Below are 22112 nucleotides of genomic sequence, written 5' to 3' on the forward strand. Positions count from 1 at the left end.
GGGGGTTTCCCTAATAAAAAAAAGTTTGGCTACAGATTTGTAACTAATTTGACTATTATTAAGTGAAAAAAAATGTAAATTTTTTGTGTTTCACAATTTTGAAGAGAAGAGAATGACTTTTTTTTTTAATTTATGGTACATTTAAGGACCTTTTTGGTACGATTTATGATCCATAGACTTGCTACATGAGGAAATCGTTTCAGCTGTTAAGAAGAAATCGTAGGTTCAAAAAAAAAAAAAAAAATTCGTTAAAACCAATAAAATATTGGGGGTATCATTGTAAACATTGAAGCTAATAAATTATGTATTTGTGGTACATTAATGAAGTATTGGCAATTGTGGCAGCATTTATTAAAACCTAAATTAAATTATTATTTATATAGGATAATTGACATTACTTAGCACTACAAATTAATTTAACTGATTTGATAACTAAGAAAATTTTAGGTTTGGTTTAGGAAAATAAATTTTGTATTTTGATTGATTTATAATTTATAGTTGAGTTAATAAAAAATGTTCCTTAAACTCGATATAACAATATATATTTATTCTATTAATAATTGTTTCTATTGGTCACATAAATATAATTGAGATGGTAATATACAGTAGTAATAATAACATTAATAATTAATAATAAGGATAAGAATGATATAATAATAATAATAATAAGGTAAAACAAGTCAACAATGTTGTAAAAAATTATTGTAACAATAAAGTTGCGCGTATATCAAATATAATTGTTGTAATTGTCAGCTAAAATAAATTAAATAGTCGTTTGATTGAATACAATCCATGTAAAATTAAAAATTGTATTATACAGCAGTGTGCGTGTACAAGTCATTGCTCTTAATTAAAGAAATGTGTACTGTAAGAATTATAATCTGTTATAATTAAAAATAAGTAATTATACTACAGAACAATTAAATGGAAATAGTTTGGTAAATAAAATAAATAAAGTTGTGTATTTAAACAGTTAACACTTAAAAAAGTTTAGATAATTTATAATTCACATACATTTGTAAATATATTATATGTATACATATCCGAGTGCTAATTGTATATAATTATATAATATAGTTAATTTTTTTTTTGTAATTTGAAGGCGCCTTAATAAAACTAATGACTAATATTAATTAATTGCATTCACATAAGTAGCACAGCCATGATAAAATTTAAAGTAACATAATGATTAACAATGAGTTATTATTCGTTACATGGTAAATAGTCTTCAACTAGTCGATGACATATATTGGAGTATTCAGTCGTGTCTCCAGAAAGCCGTTGAATTTTTAAATAAGAATTGGCTCCTGTGTCACTAGAACATACTTCCAACTCTATTTGCAAACCTGTAGGAAACTGCAGTACATTTTGTCTGTCCATCACAGGCCATGATCTAATATTGGATGATATCAAATATTTAACAATATTGAGTATGTTGCCGGATGTGAAATTAGAATAAAAGTCAGATAAATCGACAACAAAAGCGTCACTTGCTGTTCTTTTTAAAATATAATCTGAAAACAATGGAGCACTTTTCAAATACATGGGCGTATCAATGTTTGACATTATATTTGTGTCTTCAGTCATTGAGTCATCAGTCATTGAATCTATTTCTGTTCTATAGTTATAAAGCGATTGCTCATCGGTGCAAGGTTTCCTTAAAATCTCTCCACACGAGCTTGTGTTTAAAACGGGTCTCAAAGGAGGTGTATGTAATGTGTCGACCTCCATCATACTGCCATCTTCATTGGTAAGTGTTAAAGATATTTCAGATTTTAAGATGCGCTTTTGTTTGTTGTTACCTTAATATAGAAAAGTTTTATATTATGTATAAAACTATTTTTTAAATAAATTGCTAATAAATAAAACACACACCTGTAGTTTTATCTTCCACTAATATGGTAGGTTGGGGATTAATTTTTTGATTTGTTCTCAAATCTAATGGCACAGGAATTTGATAACTAGTCAGTACATTGGGAGTGCCTTGAGTAATTGAACCTGTAAGCATGAGTTACAAGTGTAAATTGTTTAGTTTATAATTGAGTAATTTAACATGCAGAAACATATTATATGAAAATAAAATGTTAAAAACATTAAGATTAATTATACCTTGAGTTTGTGGAGTGGTTGCTCTGGGCACTTGATGTATGTTTAAGTTTTGTAAGTGTTGGCTTAAAACATGCGAATTACCTGAACATATATATATACATATCAAAGTAGTTAAAATTCACTTAATAAACATTACATTGATTAATTCTTATAGTCAGTTACTCACCCTGATGGTTTGTGCTGGGATTTAAATACGAAGGACGATCGGATAACGTTTGTAAACTCTGCAAATGATATGTATGAAGCATTTGTAGTTCAGCATGATCCCAGGTATCTAATGTATTTTCACTTAACTTCTGCTGTTGGAAACAGAAATTTAATACATGAGTTATTATGGTCACAAATAATTATTTCATCTTGTATTTGTACTTGTAATTGAATATGCTCTTGCTGTATGTTTCGTATATTGGGCTCTTGAATTTGTTCACTAAATGTAACAACAGGCTCGCTAGTTCTTCTTACAGGACTGTACCTCTCTGAAGACGAATGAACACTAACGTCTTTTAAACTGTCACGTCCTAAGGAATATACAAAAAAGTATATGATTAACGCTATAAAATGAAGTGTGTTGTTTAAAAAAAGAAATTGGTAACAATAATATGAGCTGCGAAAGTTATTTTTTAATTTATTCGATACCTGAGTGCCGATGTAGCTCTTGTACTGTTGGTAAAACTGAAACCTGAGATACACGATGGTTATGTCTATGAGTGCTGACTACTGGTAACGGTGGCGGTATATATTCTCGATTCATACGTGCTTCTACTTCCCGTACCACTTCAGGACTAATGACTTTGAAACAAAAGAAAAAGCCATGCAAACAAACCACTCGTTGAAATTAGAAACATTTAAGAAAAAAAATGTGTTAAAAACTAAAATATATAACAAAGCAAACAATTCATAATTATCTACGTATTTGTTTTTTAAGAATAAGTGTAAATGTAATATTATTTTTAAAAACTATAGCAAACAAATAGCAAATTTAATGTACTACAAAATGTACATAAAACAACAACTTACTTGTATACTAATAATGTCCTTTATCAAAAACTATTTATATAACAAACAGGATTATTTTTTTTTACATTACATATTTAAGATTAATGTTTCTACATCAATTTATATTAATTGTAATTTATACTGAATATCAAACAATATCAAGTATTATGAATGCGTTAAAGCTTTCGTGGATTGAAATTCCATTTTGACGATTTTCGGATATATCCTCGTTAGTATTTTTAGGTCGACGTTTCGAACTCATTGCACAGTTCATCATCAGGCTGTTGTAGTCACGACTGTACTGCTGTCCGAAAATCAGCAAAATGGAATATCAAGTATTGTTAAAATAAATAACAGGCAGAAACCTGTATTTTGATAAAATTAAAAAAATAATACTTTTTATAAAGTATGTTCATTCTTGATTTTGTTAGATAATGCATAAAATATACAGACAGTAAATAAAGCATTAAAAATAGTTTATACATTTTATTTATAATTACTACACACACACTAAACTAAAGGCACACTAGTACTTACAACGATAAGACGAATATATTCTGTATAGAGTAATAAAAACAAAGTAAATAAAAGCTAAGTATTCGCCATTTGATATCAAGAGGATTGAAAGCGGACGGGGTTGAGCAGTTTTTATAGGCAATATTTTAAAAAATGGGGCTTTAATAAATTCTGACATGTCAATTTCTTTACAGATTAATTTGTATAAGCTTTAAGGTATTATTTTTAACTTGTACAATTTTTTCAATGAGCAATCACCATTCTCGTGGTATTTTAGACCAAAAAGCTAGACAAAATGTTGATAACTACGGGTGGTCTGATTTCAATTCTGTAAAGAAATTTGCTTTCTTTGGCTATTAAACTATAATATTAAAAAAACCTATTTTTATTTTAAAAAATCGGTTTCTTAATTAAATAAATTAAATTGGTAAATTTTTCCATATTGAAAACAAACTTTTTTAACTAAAATAAATCAAAATCCGTTTCCTACACAAACTAGTTAAATAGCTAAAGAAAAAACTCGTGTATCTTTACAGAATTGATATCAGGCCATCCTAAGTAGGCGTAATTTTGTCCAGCTTTTAGGTCTAAAACGTCCAAAACCCAGACCGCATTCAATCCTCTTAAAACAAATTATTACTAGAGTATGGGCCCGAGAAAAACTTACCTGGTGGCCTATCCATAACAGTAAGCACACCACTTCGCCTTGTTCTTGTGTTTTGCAGATTGTTTTGTTGACCTTGAACCTCATCCATTACCCCGATCCCGTGCCTAGATGTGCCGCACATCACCTTAGAAAATCGACTGTAAAATATTTGAATAATAAAAAAAATTAGTTATTTTGTTTTTTTAGATACAACCATTTAAGAAAGACATGTAAAAATAAAATAATATTAAGACAATTTTTCAACCTAGTAATAAAAAAATAGAGGAATAATTTTAAATGTTTAAGGATTTTAACTTACTAAAATTTTTATTTTTTGGTTAATAAAAATAAGTTTTATTGCATAAGAATTATTGATATTATGTATTTAAAAGTAAATTTGGATTATTTTTTGCAAGGATTGCATTCGTCCAAATACTTATATAGTCAAACTTACGTAACTGACATAATAATAAATATACAATTTCTGCTCATATGATAATTAACCAATATCTATTAAATTTTTTTATTGGTACATACCTGGATGCTACAGATGCAGAATTTTCGTCGGACATTAAATTTCTTTTACTTGACTGATCCATCATTGCGTTTCTAATATCATTTGCATCAATTTTTCCCTGCTGATAATTTTAATTTATTAGAATCTTTTTTCTTGTTTTTTAATAACAAATAAAGAATACTTGCTTTTTTCAAATCTTCTTTACTATTCGGTTCACTGAAAGTACAATTAATATTTTGAGCCATTTGTAAATTTGCACCGCCATCAGATGCTCGTCTGCCAAAGTTGTTGTCTAAGAAAAATTTAAGAGTATAATTTACATGCTTGATTTATAAAAAAAATTGTATTAAGTAATATGCTTACTTGCTCCCATAACTGGTGGAGGTTTTAATAAATGTTGATCTTTAATTGTAAAGTTTTTAGGAGACTGGAATTCAACTAATGGAATATTCATTGGTAAATTGGTGTTTGGTAACACATTAACATTGCATCCAGTCTGAAGGTTTGTTATGTAATTTGATTCCATTATCTATAAAATGAACAGATGATTGCAACTTTTAATAACCATACATTTTTGATGAATTTATAATTTACTATTCAATTTTAAGTAAATTTCACCTGTGTTATTAAACCATTTCCTGGACCAACAGTGTGGCGACGAGTAGTCATCGGGTGGTTAGAATTATCCTGAGTTATACTTGAACTAGTCGTATCGCTGATGTCTACGTCTCCATACTAATATAAAGTCAAATTATTTTATAATTAAGGATCAAATTTGTTAGAGAATAGCATGGATACTTATGAAACGAGTAAATATATTTATTAATTATTTAGTTAGTAATAATAATATATATATTATGTATTATAATGACACACCTTTTCTAATTGTTCGCTGTCATTAATTGATCCATCTTGTGCATAGAGCGACATCGAATATAATGGTAAGTTTTCGATTACATTTGAGTTTATATTAACAGAAGCATCACTTTCTTCTGTTATAATAGGTATATTTAAAAATGTATGTACATCAAACTTGTTTACACAAAAAGTAATATTTACCTGTTACATTAGCAAATAATTGATTATTACTACTACATTGATTTGTGAATGTTGAACCCAGTTTATCAACAAGTAAATGATAAATTGCACTAACATGGTCAAATTTTTTTTGCTGCACAGACTGAAAATAATGAATATTATGGTTACAATTTATGCAAACGTCTATACACTTTTTTGTTATGATATTGTAGTTAAGTCTAAATATACTCAGCAAATAAAATACAAGAGTTAAATGTGAATGAACTAACAATTAGGACATTTGAGTTTTATTTTCCTAAAGAGAATATAAGTTTAAAAGGATTTTTTTAACCCTTTTCGAAAAAAAATTCAAACATTTTTTTACGTATCTGTATAGGACTAAAAAATAAATTTACGAAGTTTCAGAAGTAAATTTAGAATTTTGGCTTAGTTACACACTACAATATTTAAAATCCTTCTACAAGTATGTCAGGCAGTAACAAAGTCAATATAAATATATCATAGAAATAATTACTCATATTTTACCTAAAGTTACATAAATTACAAAAAAAATTATTTTACTGGTTATAAAAAAATATATAACTAAATTAAAAAAATGTCGAAAACAGACTTTGTAAATTAGTGAAAATAAGGAAAACCTCTGATGCTAAACAAACCATATTATCGGATTGATATTGATTATTAACATAGCTGTGTTGATTTTTTTATCATCAGTCTATACAAGAACTTGTGTTTAAAAAAAATTTTGATAATGATAGTACGTTGTTAATATTTTATTCGATTTTTTAAAGTTAAATATTCGTACAAGGATGCCAGGAACCAAAGGGTTAAATTATAAGCGTGAGATTGGAATTTATAATTTTAGTAACAGAATGATTATAATTTAAAACATATCGTTGCTTATACTGCAACAGCGCGTATCTCAAAATTTGGCCAAATGAGATTGTTACCAATATTGATAAATCACGTGCCGCCGAAAATATTTTGTTAATGATGTTTTTTTATCAGACTATTATAGTTGCACTGTAAATCATAAAAATGATAACACAGCTTATATCAAAACCTATTTATTTAAATAACTTATTTTGCTTCTCCTGAAAATACTTAGAATTGAGATACTTGCTGTTTCAGTATCAGCGACAATATAACAATATTATGGGTATACCTGACATGCCAAAATATAAAGTAAGTATAAAATGCATCATAATCGAATGCAAATGTAGTTGATATCTTTTAAAATAATTTATATATTATAAAAAATAAAAAAAGATTGAAATATGAAAAAAAAAAATGAAATTTTGGGTACTCACATTGACTATCATATCTTTATCTAAGCCGGGTAACTGTAGCATCAATTCAATAATGGCAGTATTCATCATTGGACTTACATCTACTTGTAATCGTTCAGTTGTCGGTTCGGTAAGCTAAATTTATAGCATAAAATAAATTCAATAGGACAATGAAAATGTGTAGAAATAATAATGTTGATAATCACCTGTTTCATCCACTTATGAGACACAATTTGGTTCAGACTTAACCTCTTTTCAGGTTCAATAACTAACATATGACGAATTAAATGTTCACACGCTAGAAAAGGTAGAAATTTAAGTAAATTGTCTTTTAATAATATTAAAAAAGCTGAATTTTTTTTATATAAATTAGTTGGTTTAGTAAACTTAAAAAGAAAAGTTTTATTTACTTGCTGACATAAAATATGGCACACGAAACATTCCAGAAAGAACATTTGCTCGAAGTACTTTTAGAGTATTTCCATCAAATGGGAGAGAACCACAAACCAGTACATATAGCACAACACCTAAGCTCTGTAAAAAATTTAAAATGTATTAACTTAAATCTATACTTTGTAAATAATAAAGAACAATCATTTATAAAAGTAAATAATAACAAATACCCAGATGTCTGCTTTTGGCCCATCATATTCTTGACCTTGAAATAACTCAGGTGCTGCATAAGGAGGTGAACCACACCAGGTAGAAAGTAACTTACCTTCGAAAAAATGGTTACTAAATCCAAAATCTATATAAAAAAAAATGATATGAATTGATAAGAACATAAAATTATTATTCTTTATACACTTTACAATATCTTCTACATTTTAGATTTGTTCTATATAAAATGTTAAGTATAAACATCTGGCCAAAGAAACTATAAAACAATAAACAAAATTAGCACTATCTTATGCGATATATTTAAAAAAAATTCTTGTCGATTTTCTCCTTTACATTTTATCTATTTTTTTGGTACAAAATGCCCACTTTTTCCCCGCCAGCTTCTCTTTTTTACTATTTTGATCTATTTTAATTTTTTAAAAATTGTACTATCAATATAACCTATATACACCCCAAATTTTTAATTAGGTTAACTAAAAATAATATATACATTACCTGCAAGTTTAATATTATTATCAATGTCTAAAAGTAGGTTTTCAGCTTTTAAATCTCTATGAACTATATTTTTATTATGACAATAAGCAACAGCTTCCACAATTTGTTTAAATATATGACAAGCAGCTGGTTCATTCATTCTCCCATTTTTTACCAAATAGTCTGAAATATATTAATGCATTAATATAATTATAATAATGGTTTTATATTAATGTATTTGATTAACTTATGAACAACTAAGGTCTAACTAAACATTTAAAAATTAAGTTCTAAAAAAGAAATAAAACTAATTCTTAATATTAATAGAGAAACGATGTAGTTGTTCATGGTGTATGCTATTACTATTTATTAACCTGTATCTAATTAACAAAAACTTGTTTAATATCTATAATTATAAGGGCGAATAATAAGCAGAAATGTAAAAGCATTAATAATAGGGTCAGATTTTTAAAATAACAAACATCATCAATACCAAAATAATATTTTTACAAACAAATTCTTTTTTATTATCACTTAAATTATCATGAAATTCACAAAAATAAAAACGTTATAAATCCATATAATTTCTTTTTAAATAATTTGTTTATATTATTTGTAAATTTAAAATAGTTTAAAAATTGTTATAAAAACATATAGGTATTTTTGTTTTATTATGTAAAAACAAGCAGTTAACTGAGTATAAAAAATAATTATTTCAATTACCAAAAATTTCTCCTCCAGCTGCATATTCTGTTACTAAGTAAATCATTTTCTCGGTTTCCATCACCTGTAAATGAATTTGGTTTATCATAGTAATATATAAAAAAAACTCAGCTTTACATTGAAGTCAATACATATTTAAAAATATTTTTTTAAATACCTGGTATAATCTAACTATATGAGGATGACTGAGTTGAGACATGATTTGGATTTCTCTAAATATTTTTTTCAAATTATCTTCATTTAACTGGGATTTGTCAATGATTTTAATAGCGACCTTAAACAAAAACAGTTCCAAACTATTAAATATAAATTATATTATAATATAATATATCAAACCATTAGTTTTATTTATATAGTTTTAAAAATAATAGTTTGCTAAACATAAAAAGCTCTACAAAGTAGCAAACAAAAAATCTTTGGGTTTTCGTGTTAATTTAATTATTTTTTTGTATGATGCCAACAAACATTTTTAGACAAAAAATGTCAATCAAAAGTACCTTAAACTTTAGGTATTAGTCATCTACATTATATCACTAAAAAATAGAGTAATTTTCATTTGGTTTTTTTCTTTTTGGTGTAACTACATACTAACACTCGGGGTAGATGGAATATGACAAACTTTCAAAAATAAAAATAAAAACTTGGCTACATTTTATGCAAGACGTATGAGCACAATTTATAAAGCTCAATTTTTCCCAAGTATCCAAATTCTAATTTAATCAATATATATTACTAAAAAAAGCTTGTAGATTTTTCCACAACCGCCCACTATCATCTACTGTGGTCGTGTATTCATGTTGTCTAACGTGCCCTATTGATAATAAGAGAATTTGGTTGGGATGGGTGTAGGTGGTGTAGGATTTCATGGAATATTCTAGAGCTTTCTCTAGGCCAGCCATATTTATATAAGCAGCTTCTATACACAACAAAAAATCCATGACTTGGCGAACAGGACAAAATTAAATTGGTACCGAAATATTTAAATAATACCCAGGCAAAGGGTCTACCTCAGCATGTAAAAGAATAGCTTACTAACTAAAAAGAAGATTTATTTGAATTAATTAAAGTATAAATAACTATACATTTTTAATAAATTAATTACAGATAAACCAAAAGTATTTTTTACATTGTTAAAATATTATCAAATATTTGATTGAAAACACAACTTAATCATAAGGTTATTGATATATTAATTGTTGATATGAGTTGGTGAGAATGTTTTACACTATACCATGTTATCATATTATAAAAAGCAATATTTCTTTTAAAATGTATGCAAGAAATTACAAATGAAAATGAAAGGCAAAATGCAAAGGATAATTTTAAATAATAATAAAAAATGTAATATTTTTGTTTTGCCTCTGATTATATTGTAATATTTAAAAATGCAGCACATGTTTCACTAAATATGATTATTTAGTAGATAATTAAAAAAGTGTCGACATTAAGAAAACATACTAAACAAATAATAAAGTTAATCGATCTTAGTTTATTATGGTCAAATACTTGATTAAAATAGTTTGCACATGCATTTAAATACAATAATATGACATTGTTTTATTATCTCACACGACATAGAAAAATGTTAAATAAATATTGTTATACATAACAAATTGCTTAACGGCCTAAGTTATTAATAAATATATACCTTTTGTATATGAAATTTAATTTAAAATTAAAAATAATAGTCATAATATTTGAGAGTAGATATATTATAAGTACCTAAAGTTATAAAAAAAAATTATGTAACAAACAAATTATGAAAGGTGTCAAAACTTAGTTTTCTGTAAATCTTTATGATTTTACATTTTATGTTATGTAATGTAATCACTTAAGAGGACGCTACATGTCCATAAGTTGTAGTGTAAAATAGGGTTTTCACTAACTAATAATATAAAGGCTGTGATAATCCTACAATCACCTAATTTTCATAAAAAAATAAAATAAAGGAGAACATTATCTGTGCAAAAGCAATTTTTTATGTCAGATTGAATTTTTTTTTTATGAATTATTCAAGTTTAGGTTTTTTAGTGTTTTTCAAAAAAATATTAAAAATTAGTGGATTGAGTAACCAAAAAATTAAAAAAACAGTATTCTTTAGCTACTGTGAAAATGTTATGGTTTTACAACAATTACAAGATATTTTGGTTTTGATTCATGGAAATCTATTATAATAGCATAAAATTGTAATTTCGTTAATAGAAACGACTGTGAGTCTAAAAAAAAAAAAACTAATAAAGAATTCTCATTACTGTATCAAGTACTTTACTATGGTTTGTTTTAAATTAATTTTTTTTTTTAAATAGCCTATACTTTACTCCTAATACTCTAAGAAATGGATGAAAAACGTCCTGTTTAGTAAATAAGTAAAAACAAAAACAGGGATTAAAAAAGTTATTAATTATAATTTATAAAGTATTAAGTTTACATTGGTCATAACTCAACTTCCAATTTTATTAAAACGAAAATGTTTTTAAATAGACAATCTTAATTTTGGATTAGAAACTATTTTTTTTTTTTTTTGATAGATTAGCAATAGAGATAATTTTATAAATCTATTATTTATTATCTAGTATGTATACTTCATAAATTTAGTAGTAAACACTACACTCCATAAATTCTAACAAAATTGTAAATTATTTGTAAAAAGGGTCTGTAAGAGTTTTGTTATTAGTTATTATTATTTAAAATTGTTTTTATTCCTGATAAAAACTCGTAGTTATTAAAAATCAAAGGGCAAATGATTGCGCTATTTAAGGTCAAATAAATGTTTTTAACGCAAAACCTAATTAATCAAACCTGGATATTAACCTATTGTTATTTTTAGTAGAACATTTTTGATAATGCAGAGTAGACATTAATTTCACATAAAAAACTAGATAATAGTACTATAATTTGGTGACCAGATAAAGTTTTTAAAATTTAGCACTTCATTTATTATGATCAATACAGGATTATCTTTTATGACCTGACTATTCTATTATTTTAAATAACCACTATCCATTAAAAAAAAATTTAATTTGTAGTGTTATTTTCATTACAAGGTCAACTTATTAGGTGAATATGTTATTATGAATACTTTAAAACTTTACACATTAAAAATATATGCATTATTCTGATGAACGACTAATAAAAGAATTAAAAAAAGAATCAATTTAATGTACTTAACGTTACTGTTACGATACTAGGACCGTACAACGAAAGAGCACTGTCACACAAAATAGTATGTTTTGTCACCATCGCCATACTTCGAAGGAGGCTGTGTCAACAAACATTAATAAAAATCTGTGGTCACTACATCAAAAATTCGACTAAAATAACAGTGTAATAAATTATTAGAAATATTGGCTGTCTCATAATTGGGAAATAATTTTGTATTACAAGTACAGGTACAGTTAAAAGATATAAATTATAATGTTGCTACTTGTATTTTTATCATAGAGAAAAAATGAAGGCCATAGGTCAAACATTTTACAATCTACTTTGTTTTTATAAAATAATTGATGTACACAAATTTATTTTAAAAATTTAAAATAAGTTTAACATAGTAAATTAGGGAAATCGCAATTTTTTTTCACTTTCATAAATATTAAAAAATATATCTATGATGATAGATGTAAAGTTTTAAGTAATACAATATTTAGTAGGTAAACATTTTATCATTTAAATTTGAAAAAAATTAGAAATGTTGCAATTGGTGACAATTTTTTTGTATTTTTTGTATACAATATAATACAATAATTATTATGTAACTTGGTTAAAACCAGAATAAGGTAATGATAGTCATTCTTATTTCGTTTTAATTAAATCAGTTGGTATATTTAAATGCACATATTTTACAGTGTTACATTATAATTTTTTAATGTAAAAAATTAACATATTTTTTAGATTATTAAAATGTTAGTTAACCAATATACACAACGTTGTAATATTTTAAAGGAAAGAAATTAATTAATTAATAATTTTTTAATTTAAATACTTGATTGACGAAAAAATAAGCTTAACAATTAAAGAGAATGTGTACTGGTCAGTACATAACATGGCATAACAGGCATATTGAATGAAATAGACAACAAATACAATGCAAAATAAAAATATGGTTTTTAAGTGTATCAAAATGTACACACAAATATAACATAATATGAAATAGTCACCTTGTTGTTAAAGCTTAACTCAATAATAAAAAAAAATTCAAGAGAGTATTTTTTTTAAAAATTATTATCAATTTTGTTTAGAATAAAATATTAAGTTTATTTTAAGTAATCATATTATTATTATATTTTTATGTACAAAATTAAATTATTATATTCTGTAAAAATAGTATTTACTTTCCTATTATAAGTAATGAATTATGTTATCTTAAGTATTTATAATTTTAGTTTATTTACTAGATTATTTTTAGCATTAAAAGGTCAATATCCTAAGTTGTATTTAAGTGTTGTGACATAAGATAATACTTATTAGTAACTCTGCTCCAATGTTACAATGTATTTTACAATGTTTTCAAGCACATATTATACCTAGCGGCAATATTTTATTAAATTCAGCAGCTAATCTTTGAAAAAAGATATAATTTTACAACTAAAAAATGTACAAATGTTTTGTTCTCGAATGTTAGAGATTTTTATGCTTAATCTCAATTTTTTTTCTTCAAAAGTAAATATTTAACGTAAGTTATAACTGATAAGATTGCTTAAAATAACAACAGGTGTTCTTTTTATCTTCTTGATATTATAGAAGATTAATTTGATACAATAAAATATATAACACTCAGTGAAATATCTGTTTTTGGTAATTTAAAATTAATAATGACAACTCAATTACGAAGAGTTAAACACTGCACAGCATAAATATGTTAAGACATTTGATTAAACAATTGGAGGTTCAATTCGAATAACGTGCTATTGGTAGTAATTTTTTTATGGAATATTGCAAATAAATCTAAGCTTATTTTAAGAATCATCTCTTACAGAATTATCACACATAATTATGTTGAAAAAAGCATAAAAACCTATCAAATCTATTGATAAAAATTTTGTTTGTCAGACACTGTAAAATGTACGGATTGGTTCTAACAAGGATTGCGCAGCAGTAGTATAAAAATGGCTTTTACCTTAGAATTAGTGACGACATGTTTGGCCAACTTGACAACGGCAAAATTTCCTTTACCGATGGTCTTTTCTAGCTCATAGTAACCAACACGCACCAAACGGTTGACCAAAGTGTGATTACTTGCTCCGTCTGACGGATGTAGTGCTGCATGAGCCATGGTGTTCACATATCATAATCGAACAACAAACTTAAATTCCATAAAACGTCCACAGTTGACTTTCTACGGACTATGGTTACGGTTTTGTGGGAGCAACGCTATCGCCCAATGGTCCCAATGACCAACCGTTAGTCTCCGACATGACCGTTGCCATACTTTAAACGAGACGTCAAGTTCAAGAATATAATATTTCGAACGGATTAAAATTCAAAATGTAAAAAAAAAAATTAACATACACAAACGAGGGAAAAAAATTAGCTCCCGCCAATTATCGCCAAAGGTGACATCGACCGTGTGATGATAATAACGACGTATCGGATGATTTATGTTGTTGTACAGTAGTACGTTTATTTATTATTATTATTTTGCATTATCTTTATTGTTAAACATCAGATCTCGAAGTGTATCGACGAAACGGTAGTTAGGTGTCAGTGTGTGTGTGTGTTTGTGATCTCGGTGTGGATAACAAAAACAAAAACTTTCGCACTTATATGTTGTTATTGCTGTTGGTGTTGCACTTTCGGCGTTGGGCAACGAGTTAATATAATAGTTGCAGAAACCTCAGTTTTATCATCATCACACTCAAGTCAGTATGGCCATGTGCGAGACGGTTTTCCGGTATAATTCGAACAGCGTTGGTAAAAATTTATTATTTTTTTTTCTTTACTCGAAAATGTTGTATTTGTTCAGTGGTTAAAGAATAAGTTAATAATCGACGGGCGTCGAAATGTCGTTTTCGTTGTTAAACATTAATTACACGGGTAAATTAGTGTTTGACCGCGATTGCCGTCCGCGGTCGTCTCGCGTAAACGACCTGTAGTTCCGTGCGCAACGCTTGTAAGACTGTCGGCCAGGCGTCAACTTGCCGATTGGCTTTCGGCTTTCGGCCAACAATCCGTTCGGCTCTGTGGTCGACGCGACCGGGTGAGCGTGCGCGCGGCCGTCGTTCCGTTATCAGCAGCACGGTTACCGATAACAACAAAACTCTGATAACGGTATTTTGTGTGCTCCGCTCACCGTCGTCAGCTGCCGTGTCTGTGGGTCGACCGTCCGCGAATTGCTGCAACGACGATCGGCCGTACTGACGTTTCGTTTTTGTCCCGATGCACCTGGTTGACCGTACGCTTAGTGTTTGTTTGTGGACAGCGGACGCGTCTGTCGCACGTGTACTGTGACAACGGATTTTTGTTGCTTCGACGAAATCGGCTGTGGCCCTGGCAGACGCCGTTGGAAAATCATCCGAAACGGTAAGGGCGCAATTGCACGAGACCAGACACGAGAAAGTGTCGTTAGCCGATATCCAGTTTTCACTTAATGCTTAGGTATCTAATATTGTTGTTACCATTCGGGTGACTCGTCACACGTGTGATGGCGTCCCGAAGAGTTGTTGTAAGTTTTTCGGGTTAATTTTGAAAATGAATTTTCGTTTGTTGTTTTTTTTGTTTTGTTATTTATGACGCCCTAAGTATCGAACATCTCACTAACCGGACGACGACTGTCTCATTTACATAATCGCATAATTATTATCAAATCAACGACAACGAGTGCAATACGGACCTTGGACGGGATTAATATTTTGCCTAAGGTTATTGCTTATGGGCGTATACAATCTCAAATGTCGACTGTTGACCTGTGCCAACGTTATTGTGTTTTTTTATCCGAAAACCTAAAACATTAACTTTTTAAATAAAACATTAACCTTGATAAGTCCTTGATTGCTGGGTGTAGAAAAATAGATTATACAATTTTGTTGAACTCGGTTGTTAGATACAACGACATTTGTACGTTAACTAATATTTTCCCAACTAGGTTCATTTGACTTTAGTCAAATGAACCTAGTTGGGAAAAGTCATTTGACTTTAAAATAACACTCCAAATTTGAATATTATTTTTACACAAATTACTTTGCTCTAGAACTGCGTAATAATTAATATTTGTTTTGTATTTTCCTTTTTAGGTGCAATTGAGATGATTCAGAATTACAGATTCAACAGCTATCTGTAATATAAAATGTGAGTATTTACAAATTTTTTTATGAAAGATAATACAACACATTTTAGTTTTTATTATGTACTAATTGTTAAAACTGTCTATGTAACATTTATCCATTTAGTACTAAGCAGTTTAAATTAATATATAATACACTTTGTTATCCTTGGTAGTGTTGGACTGGTTTTGATAAAAGAGCAGGTAACAATAAATAATAATATTATAAAATAAAATATATAGATCAACGATACAGTGTTTTTGATGTACAAAAGTTATTTTTTTTTTTGTTTTAATAGGGAAAAAAACATTAAATTGAATTAAATTAAATAACTATTTTTTTTAAAATTTATTCACATCTTAATTCAAAGTGTTTTCAACTAGAGTTGTAACTGATTTTTATACTTTTTATAGTATAATATAGTAGGTTTAATACATCATAAAGGTAAATTTTTCTTGTTAGATGTGCAACACCATAAACTACTTCCAAGTTTGAGTTCTAATTACACATTTTAAAATATATTTGTTATAATTCCTCTCCACCTTCATCTCAACATTCTCATTTTAATTACATCCTCGCTACCTTTGTTTACACTATACACTTAGTCATACAATTCAACTGTTGCCTATTTCGATTTGTTACAACCATACTTTTTTCTACTCACTATATCTTTTAACACTACATTTTTTTGTACAGTAGATCCTAAATTTCTAGTACTATGCTAACGGATTGCCTTAATAAACACACTTCAAATATTTTAAAATTGTTTATAATGTCTACATTTGTAGTGTTATCAATTTTCTCTTCTTTTTATTTGTGTTATATTATTATACGATAGTAATTTATTAATTGAGTTACAATTTTTATGTAAACATGGTATATTAGTGTCAAGACACTCAAAAATGTCAAACCCCCTAAAACATGTTCTATATTAAAAATGAGTTCACATGTTTCAAATTTCAAATGTTGGGTACCATGAATTATTGTGAATTTATGTTTTTTATTTTTTTCTAGATCGTCAGTGTCTCTTCTTTTAACAAACAAACATGAAAACAAAAAAACCCGTTTCAAAAATTAGGGGCAAACAAAAAACTGAAAAATCTAGCGCTCGACTTAGTTCCAATGTATTGAAGAGAAGTCGCACCACTAGAAGAGTTAAGACAGAACCTGTAGACATCATATCGATCAGTGACTCAGAAGACAATGCTTCTAATTTGTCGTCTTCATCACAACAACTGGAAGGCATTGTCATTCCAACGATTGACAACACTGTGCAGCCGTTCGATTTGTCTGGCGATTGGAATTGGTACTCGGACGATGACTTAGAGGAACTAACAGCCGACCTGAACACTGTTATTGAGCACAAAGAGCAACCGATAGGTGATCTAAACAACATGAGCGAACAAAAGGAGCAACAACAAACCACTAGCCTAAATAGTATGATCGAAAGCATGGAGTCTAATCTTATCAATATTTTAAATAAGCGCCAAACTGTCGCTATAAATCTAGCCGAGATTGGGGACGAACGTTTGTCGTGGGATTCTGACACGGAATATAGTGAGGACGATGGAGATGAAAATGCTCAGACCAAATCAGGCAAGTTTGACAAGTCAATTCTTAAAATATTGAAGTTGTATGCTGAATCGCCGTCGACTAGGCCAGCAACGGGACTGTCTCCATGCAATGTTGAGTATGCTTCGTCTGTACAGGAATCGTTAAACTTCAGATGGCCATTAAATGATAGGTTTTGGTCATCAAAAAAGAATACCACTACCGGAGGCAGGAGGCAAGAGAATGGAGTCAACGACAATTCTGACGAATCCAACAGCAGCAGTGAATGTTTTGCATCGGACAGTAGAACTTTAAACAATTATTTTGAAGACTATGATCTAGACGCCTATCGCAAAAGTAATAGTGATAGTGGACATCGGCGTTCCAATGGCAGTAACGTGACAGTCGACGATATACTAATGATATCACCTAACGAATGGGATAAGGTGATAACCGAAAATGATGCACGACCATTGACTCCATATCCTTCTACTTCACTCTCTCAGTATTCTTATCCTTCTCCATCAAGTTTATGTCATTCCTCTCCTACTCATTTAACAAACCCATCACCCTCTCCTACTCATTTAACAAATCCTTCTCTTACTCCTTCGATTCCTATTTCACTTTCTTCTAATTGTATTTCACCACCGTGCTCGCCCAACAATGTTATTGTGGTAAGCAATCTTGATGAAGATTACGACTACAATGGTGATGACGACAATGGTGATGGCGACAATGGTGATGATGACAATGGTAATGGCGACAATGGTGATGACGTCAATGGTTACTACGAAAATGGTGACGACGATTATGCTAGCGATTTTAGCCTCGAGCCTACGGAGGTACAAATTGATTTCGAAAAATTGTTTCCGGGCTATTGTCTGGAACTAGTGAATTCCATGCAAGATCTATTCAAACAAATGAATCCGAATGACAATGTGCATTTTGGTACCAAGAGCACTCTGAAAGTGAGAGACGTGTTGACAGTGTTCTCGCCTAAAGTATGGTTTAATGACGAGGCCATCAATCATTATCTGCGTTTGGTGCAGACCCGATCCGGCGGCAGAGTATATTCTTTCGATACTTTTTTCTATAGCACAATGATAGCGAAAGGAGGATTGAGAAGGGTGCTTCGATGGACGCGTAACGTGGACATATTCAGCATGGAGAAGGCGATAGTGCCTATACATAACGACAACCATTGGAGGCTGGTGTGCATTGACTTTGAAGCTAAAACGGTCAGTTTGTACGATAGCTTGGGATTATCAAGCGACACCCAGTGCGTTCTTGATATTTACTCTTATCTTGAAGTCGAGCACACTGACAAAAAAAACATCCCGTTCGACTGCGTGCAATGGACTTTGCAAGCAGTTCAATCTCCTGCCCAAACAAACAACTATGACTGTGGCGTGTTCGTTTGCGTGAATGCCGAACACATCGCCAGAAACGCCCCTCTGGATTACACACAAGATGATACTCTAGTTTTGAGACACCGTATAGTCTACGAGTTGTTCAACAATGAACTCGTACACTGAAATTCAGTTCAATCAACTCAACAAGATGTTTTTTTAAATTTATAAAAATATATTTCATATATATATACCTATATTTAATTTAAATTCTTTTTTATTAAGTGTTTTTATTGAATACATTAATGTTACAAGATATTTTTAGTTCTTACATTAACTTTATAGTTCTTTTCATTTTTTTCATTAGGCATTTTTCTTCTAATGATATTAATGTTTTTATATACAATTACACATTAACATCTAAATTATTTACATTTATTTTTTTGAGCACCTCCTAGGTGTATAGAGTAAGTTTACATTTGACTGTTCCGATAATTAATAATAATAAATATATATTTTTTAAAGTAACTTATGAGAAACCAAATATCTAATTTAAACGTACATTAAAATAAATTATTAATATAAGCAAGTAACTTGTGTCAATGGCAGACAAAACAAATGTGGATGACAGGTAATTTTCTGAACTTTTTGGCTGCTCGACTTATTCTATGAGTACACTAAACAGACACTACCTCAAGTAAGTAGTCAGGCCAAGTCTATTGTTGAGTAAGTATAATAATATAGTTTTAATTTTAAGTGATGCATACTATCCAGTTAATCTATTCAAAAAAATAATATCATAGTAAGTTTTCATTATGACTGCTCTAACCTAGGGTTGGCAAATCGCTAAACACATTTTAATTAACTCCAAGTTACCAATAACAATTATTTAATTACAAAATATAATTTACAGTTTTCTTTCTTTGTATTGCATTATTGATCAAATACTTATTTTAAAAACTAAAAGGTCGAGTAATTAACAAATTTTCAACAAAAAAAATCCTTAAACTGGCTAGTACTGATGAACAAATACATTTACTTATAGACAAACTATAATTTGATACTCAAATAACACTCAAAAGGTTTATTTTTGTAATTTAAAAATTAAATTTTTTAAATAATACTAAGAGGACGCCCATATGTTTATTTTTTAAAACATACTGCCAACCCGAAAAATAATCATAAAATAAAGATGTAAAAAGAGTTTATTTTTATATTAGTGTCATTATATTTTTTATATTATAATAATTATGAACATCGTTATATAGATACAACAAATACTAACTTTTGGTTTTACAATGACAAATCTGTGAGTGTGGCGTCCTCTTAATTAAACTCTCGTCACAAATAGTTTTCTTGGAGATTAACATTTTGTTAACAATCGAAATGTATTTATTTGATAAATCTTTACTATTGTGTTTACAAGTAAGTTATACCACATCTGAATTGCGTCAAATATCACGATCGACGACGGCATTAATTAATAACTAAATAATATATATATATCATTACAACTCATTACTACTCATTTGGTAAGTTACCTATGGCAATGCAAAATTTCAATGATTGCCCCTCTCTAATTAGGGATAATATCTTGCAGACGTTTTTTAGTCTTAATCATTATACTATACTCACATAGTCTGTTAAAAAACAATTGTGCATTGCATTCATCAAGTGTAAAGTCTATATCATTAATATTATTTAATATCTTTACCTACTTATTTTTCTGTGCTTTTAAACATTCATCATTTTTTTATCATTCATATCGTTTCTCTTCTTTATAGATGTCTATCCAAACCGTTTCATATTGGTTTTTCTATTAATTCCATTTTCTATTAATTTTATATTTTCCTAACTTATTACAATATCTTCTTCGCCTTATCCCATACAAAAGAGGACGACTAGCAGCCAAGTCCCCATCGTTTGCATTATTCACTTCACACAAACACATCCATAAATCACATTTACCCACTTCTAACGACTAAACTACCTACGCCATATGCAAATCTTTATCTTTCGTGTACTTTTTAATTTTAATTTTGTATAGCTTATTTGTTGGTACAAATATGACATAGCTCGGACATCCTCTAAATATTCTAGAATAATATAGAGTACCTAGGTCCTGAACAAAATGTGCGAAAAATCTAAAAGCATAATTTCAAAAATAATTAAATAAGTATGAATTTCAATATTTTCTATCCTACATTATTTGTGAACATTTTATTTTAATATTTAAAGTTGCCCATAAAATGCATAATATCGTAAAATAATTATAGTTAATTTTCTTTTGTATTTAGAGCCTTTATGAACAAAAAAAGTTAATACTTTTCAAATAACATTAAAACTTATTGTATACCAAATAACTTAAACTAAGAGACTGAACAATGTTGCCTTAATGTTATATATTGACTATAAAATTAATAAAGGGCGTTTACTTTACGAGTTTACTTGTAGATTTTGTGATAAATTAACGGTTAGTTAAATTATATTTATATTAAGTTTTAGGTAAGTTGGCACCTAACTTATGTCTAAAACTTTCATTGTTGTTATAATCACACGAACATGGCTATGTTTATTTGATAAATTATCACTATATTTGTTTTTGCACGTGATTGGACACTTAGTAAACATTTTAATCGTTAAGTATTGTTTTTGTTTAATAAATTATTGTGTTATTTTTATCTTTTAAAGTTTTTGATATTATGTTAATTGTTATACTGTTATTATAAAATGAAAAAAAGTTACCATACCGTATAATTCATTATTTATGCGCATCTATAATTATCATGTTAGATGTTTTTATTTGTGTTTTAATTAAAATAAGACTAAATTGTTTCTAGATTGTCGAGTTATTTATTGAACATTGTATACTTACCTATATCTTGTGCCTATGAAACCTAACGCTGGTTATTATTAAACAAAAACTAGGTTTATTTAACTAGGTAAAAAGGAGTTAATTCACTTTTACAATGAACGACTCAAATGTTGAAGTTGATGAGGTTAATTTACTATAAAAATACTCGCTTA

At 28.5% G+C, this 22112-nt stretch overlaps 2 protein-coding genes across 8 annotated transcripts; one reads left to right on the forward strand and one right to left on the reverse strand.

The window, feature by feature from the left end:
- Window positions 1–603: 603 nt before the first annotated feature.
- On the reverse strand, window positions 604–15059 carry LOC126837055 (serine/threonine-protein kinase SIK3-like). Of its 4 annotated transcripts, none has more exons than XM_050570783.1 (21): window positions 14043–15059; window positions 9087–9203; window positions 8930–8993; window positions 8228–8389; window positions 7735–7859; window positions 7522–7645; window positions 7318–7409; window positions 7133–7246; window positions 5844–5964; window positions 5661–5776; window positions 5403–5519; window positions 5148–5313; window positions 4970–5076; window positions 4805–4905; window positions 4289–4425; window positions 2746–2898; window positions 2479–2627; window positions 2276–2405; window positions 2110–2190; window positions 1876–1998; window positions 606–1802 (listed from the first exon to the last, which is right to left on the reverse strand). In XM_050570783.1, exons 1-21 carry the CDS (start codon window positions 14196–14198, stop codon window positions 1204–1206), a joined length of 3054 nt encoding a protein of 1017 aa, XP_050426740.1. In that variant the 5' UTR covers window positions 14199–15059; the 3' UTR covers window positions 606–1203. The 4 variants fall into 4 exon arrangements, with proteins under 4 accessions (XP_050426741.1, XP_050426740.1, XP_050426738.1 ...); XM_050570781.1 differs by having other exon boundaries at window positions 608–1802; window positions 2276–2408; window positions 4805–4902; XM_050570780.1 differs by having other exon boundaries at window positions 608–1802; window positions 2276–2408.
- Window positions 15060–15180: 121 nt separating this feature from the next.
- LOC126837056 (uncharacterized) lies at window positions 15181–21853 on the forward strand. Of its 4 annotated transcripts, none has more exons than XM_050570785.1 (3): window positions 15181–15445; window positions 16156–16210; window positions 17200–21852. In XM_050570785.1, exon 3 carries the CDS (start codon window positions 17232–17234, stop codon window positions 19269–19271), a length of 2040 nt encoding a protein of 679 aa, XP_050426742.1. In that variant the 5' UTR covers window positions 15181–15445; window positions 16156–16210; window positions 17200–17231; the 3' UTR covers window positions 19272–21852. The 4 variants fall into 4 exon arrangements, with proteins under 4 accessions (XP_050426742.1, XP_050426743.1, XP_050426745.1 ...); XM_050570786.1 differs by lacking the exon at window positions 15181–15445 and adding an exon at window positions 15499–15520 and having other exon boundaries at window positions 17200–21853; XM_050570788.1 differs by lacking the exon at window positions 15181–15445 and adding an exon at window positions 15613–15783 and having other exon boundaries at window positions 17200–21853.
- Window positions 21854–22112: the final 259 nt, after the last annotated feature.

The sequence above is a fragment of the Adelges cooleyi genome, unplaced genomic scaffold, assembly GCF_023614345.1.
Source record: "Adelges cooleyi isolate 19-005CV unplaced genomic scaffold, UGA_ACOO_1.1 ACOO_flye_CR_arks_rails_tigmint_CR_PRNA_247, whole genome shotgun sequence".
Lineage (NCBI taxonomy): Eukaryota > Metazoa > Arthropoda > Insecta > Hemiptera > Adelgidae > Adelges > Adelges cooleyi.

Excerpts from the sequence above, each read along its gene's own strand:
- LOC126837056 (XM_050570785.1), top strand. The coding sequence starts at position 17,232 with ATGAAAACAAAAAAACCCGTTTCAAAAATTAGGGGCAAACAAAAAACT.
- LOC126837055 (XM_050570780.1), bottom strand. The coding sequence starts at position 14,198 with ATGGCTCATGCAGCACTACATCCGTCAGACGGAGCAAGTAATCACACT. Across the intron at positions 9,204-14,042 it reads ATGTCGTCACTAATTCTAAG|GTCGCTATTAAAATCATTGA; the intron begins GTAAAAGCCATT and ends TTTTTGTTTAAG. Across the intron at positions 2,628-2,745 it reads AGAGCTACATCGGCACTCAG|GACGTGACAGTTTAAAAGAC; the intron begins GTATCGAATAAA and ends TATATTCCTTAG.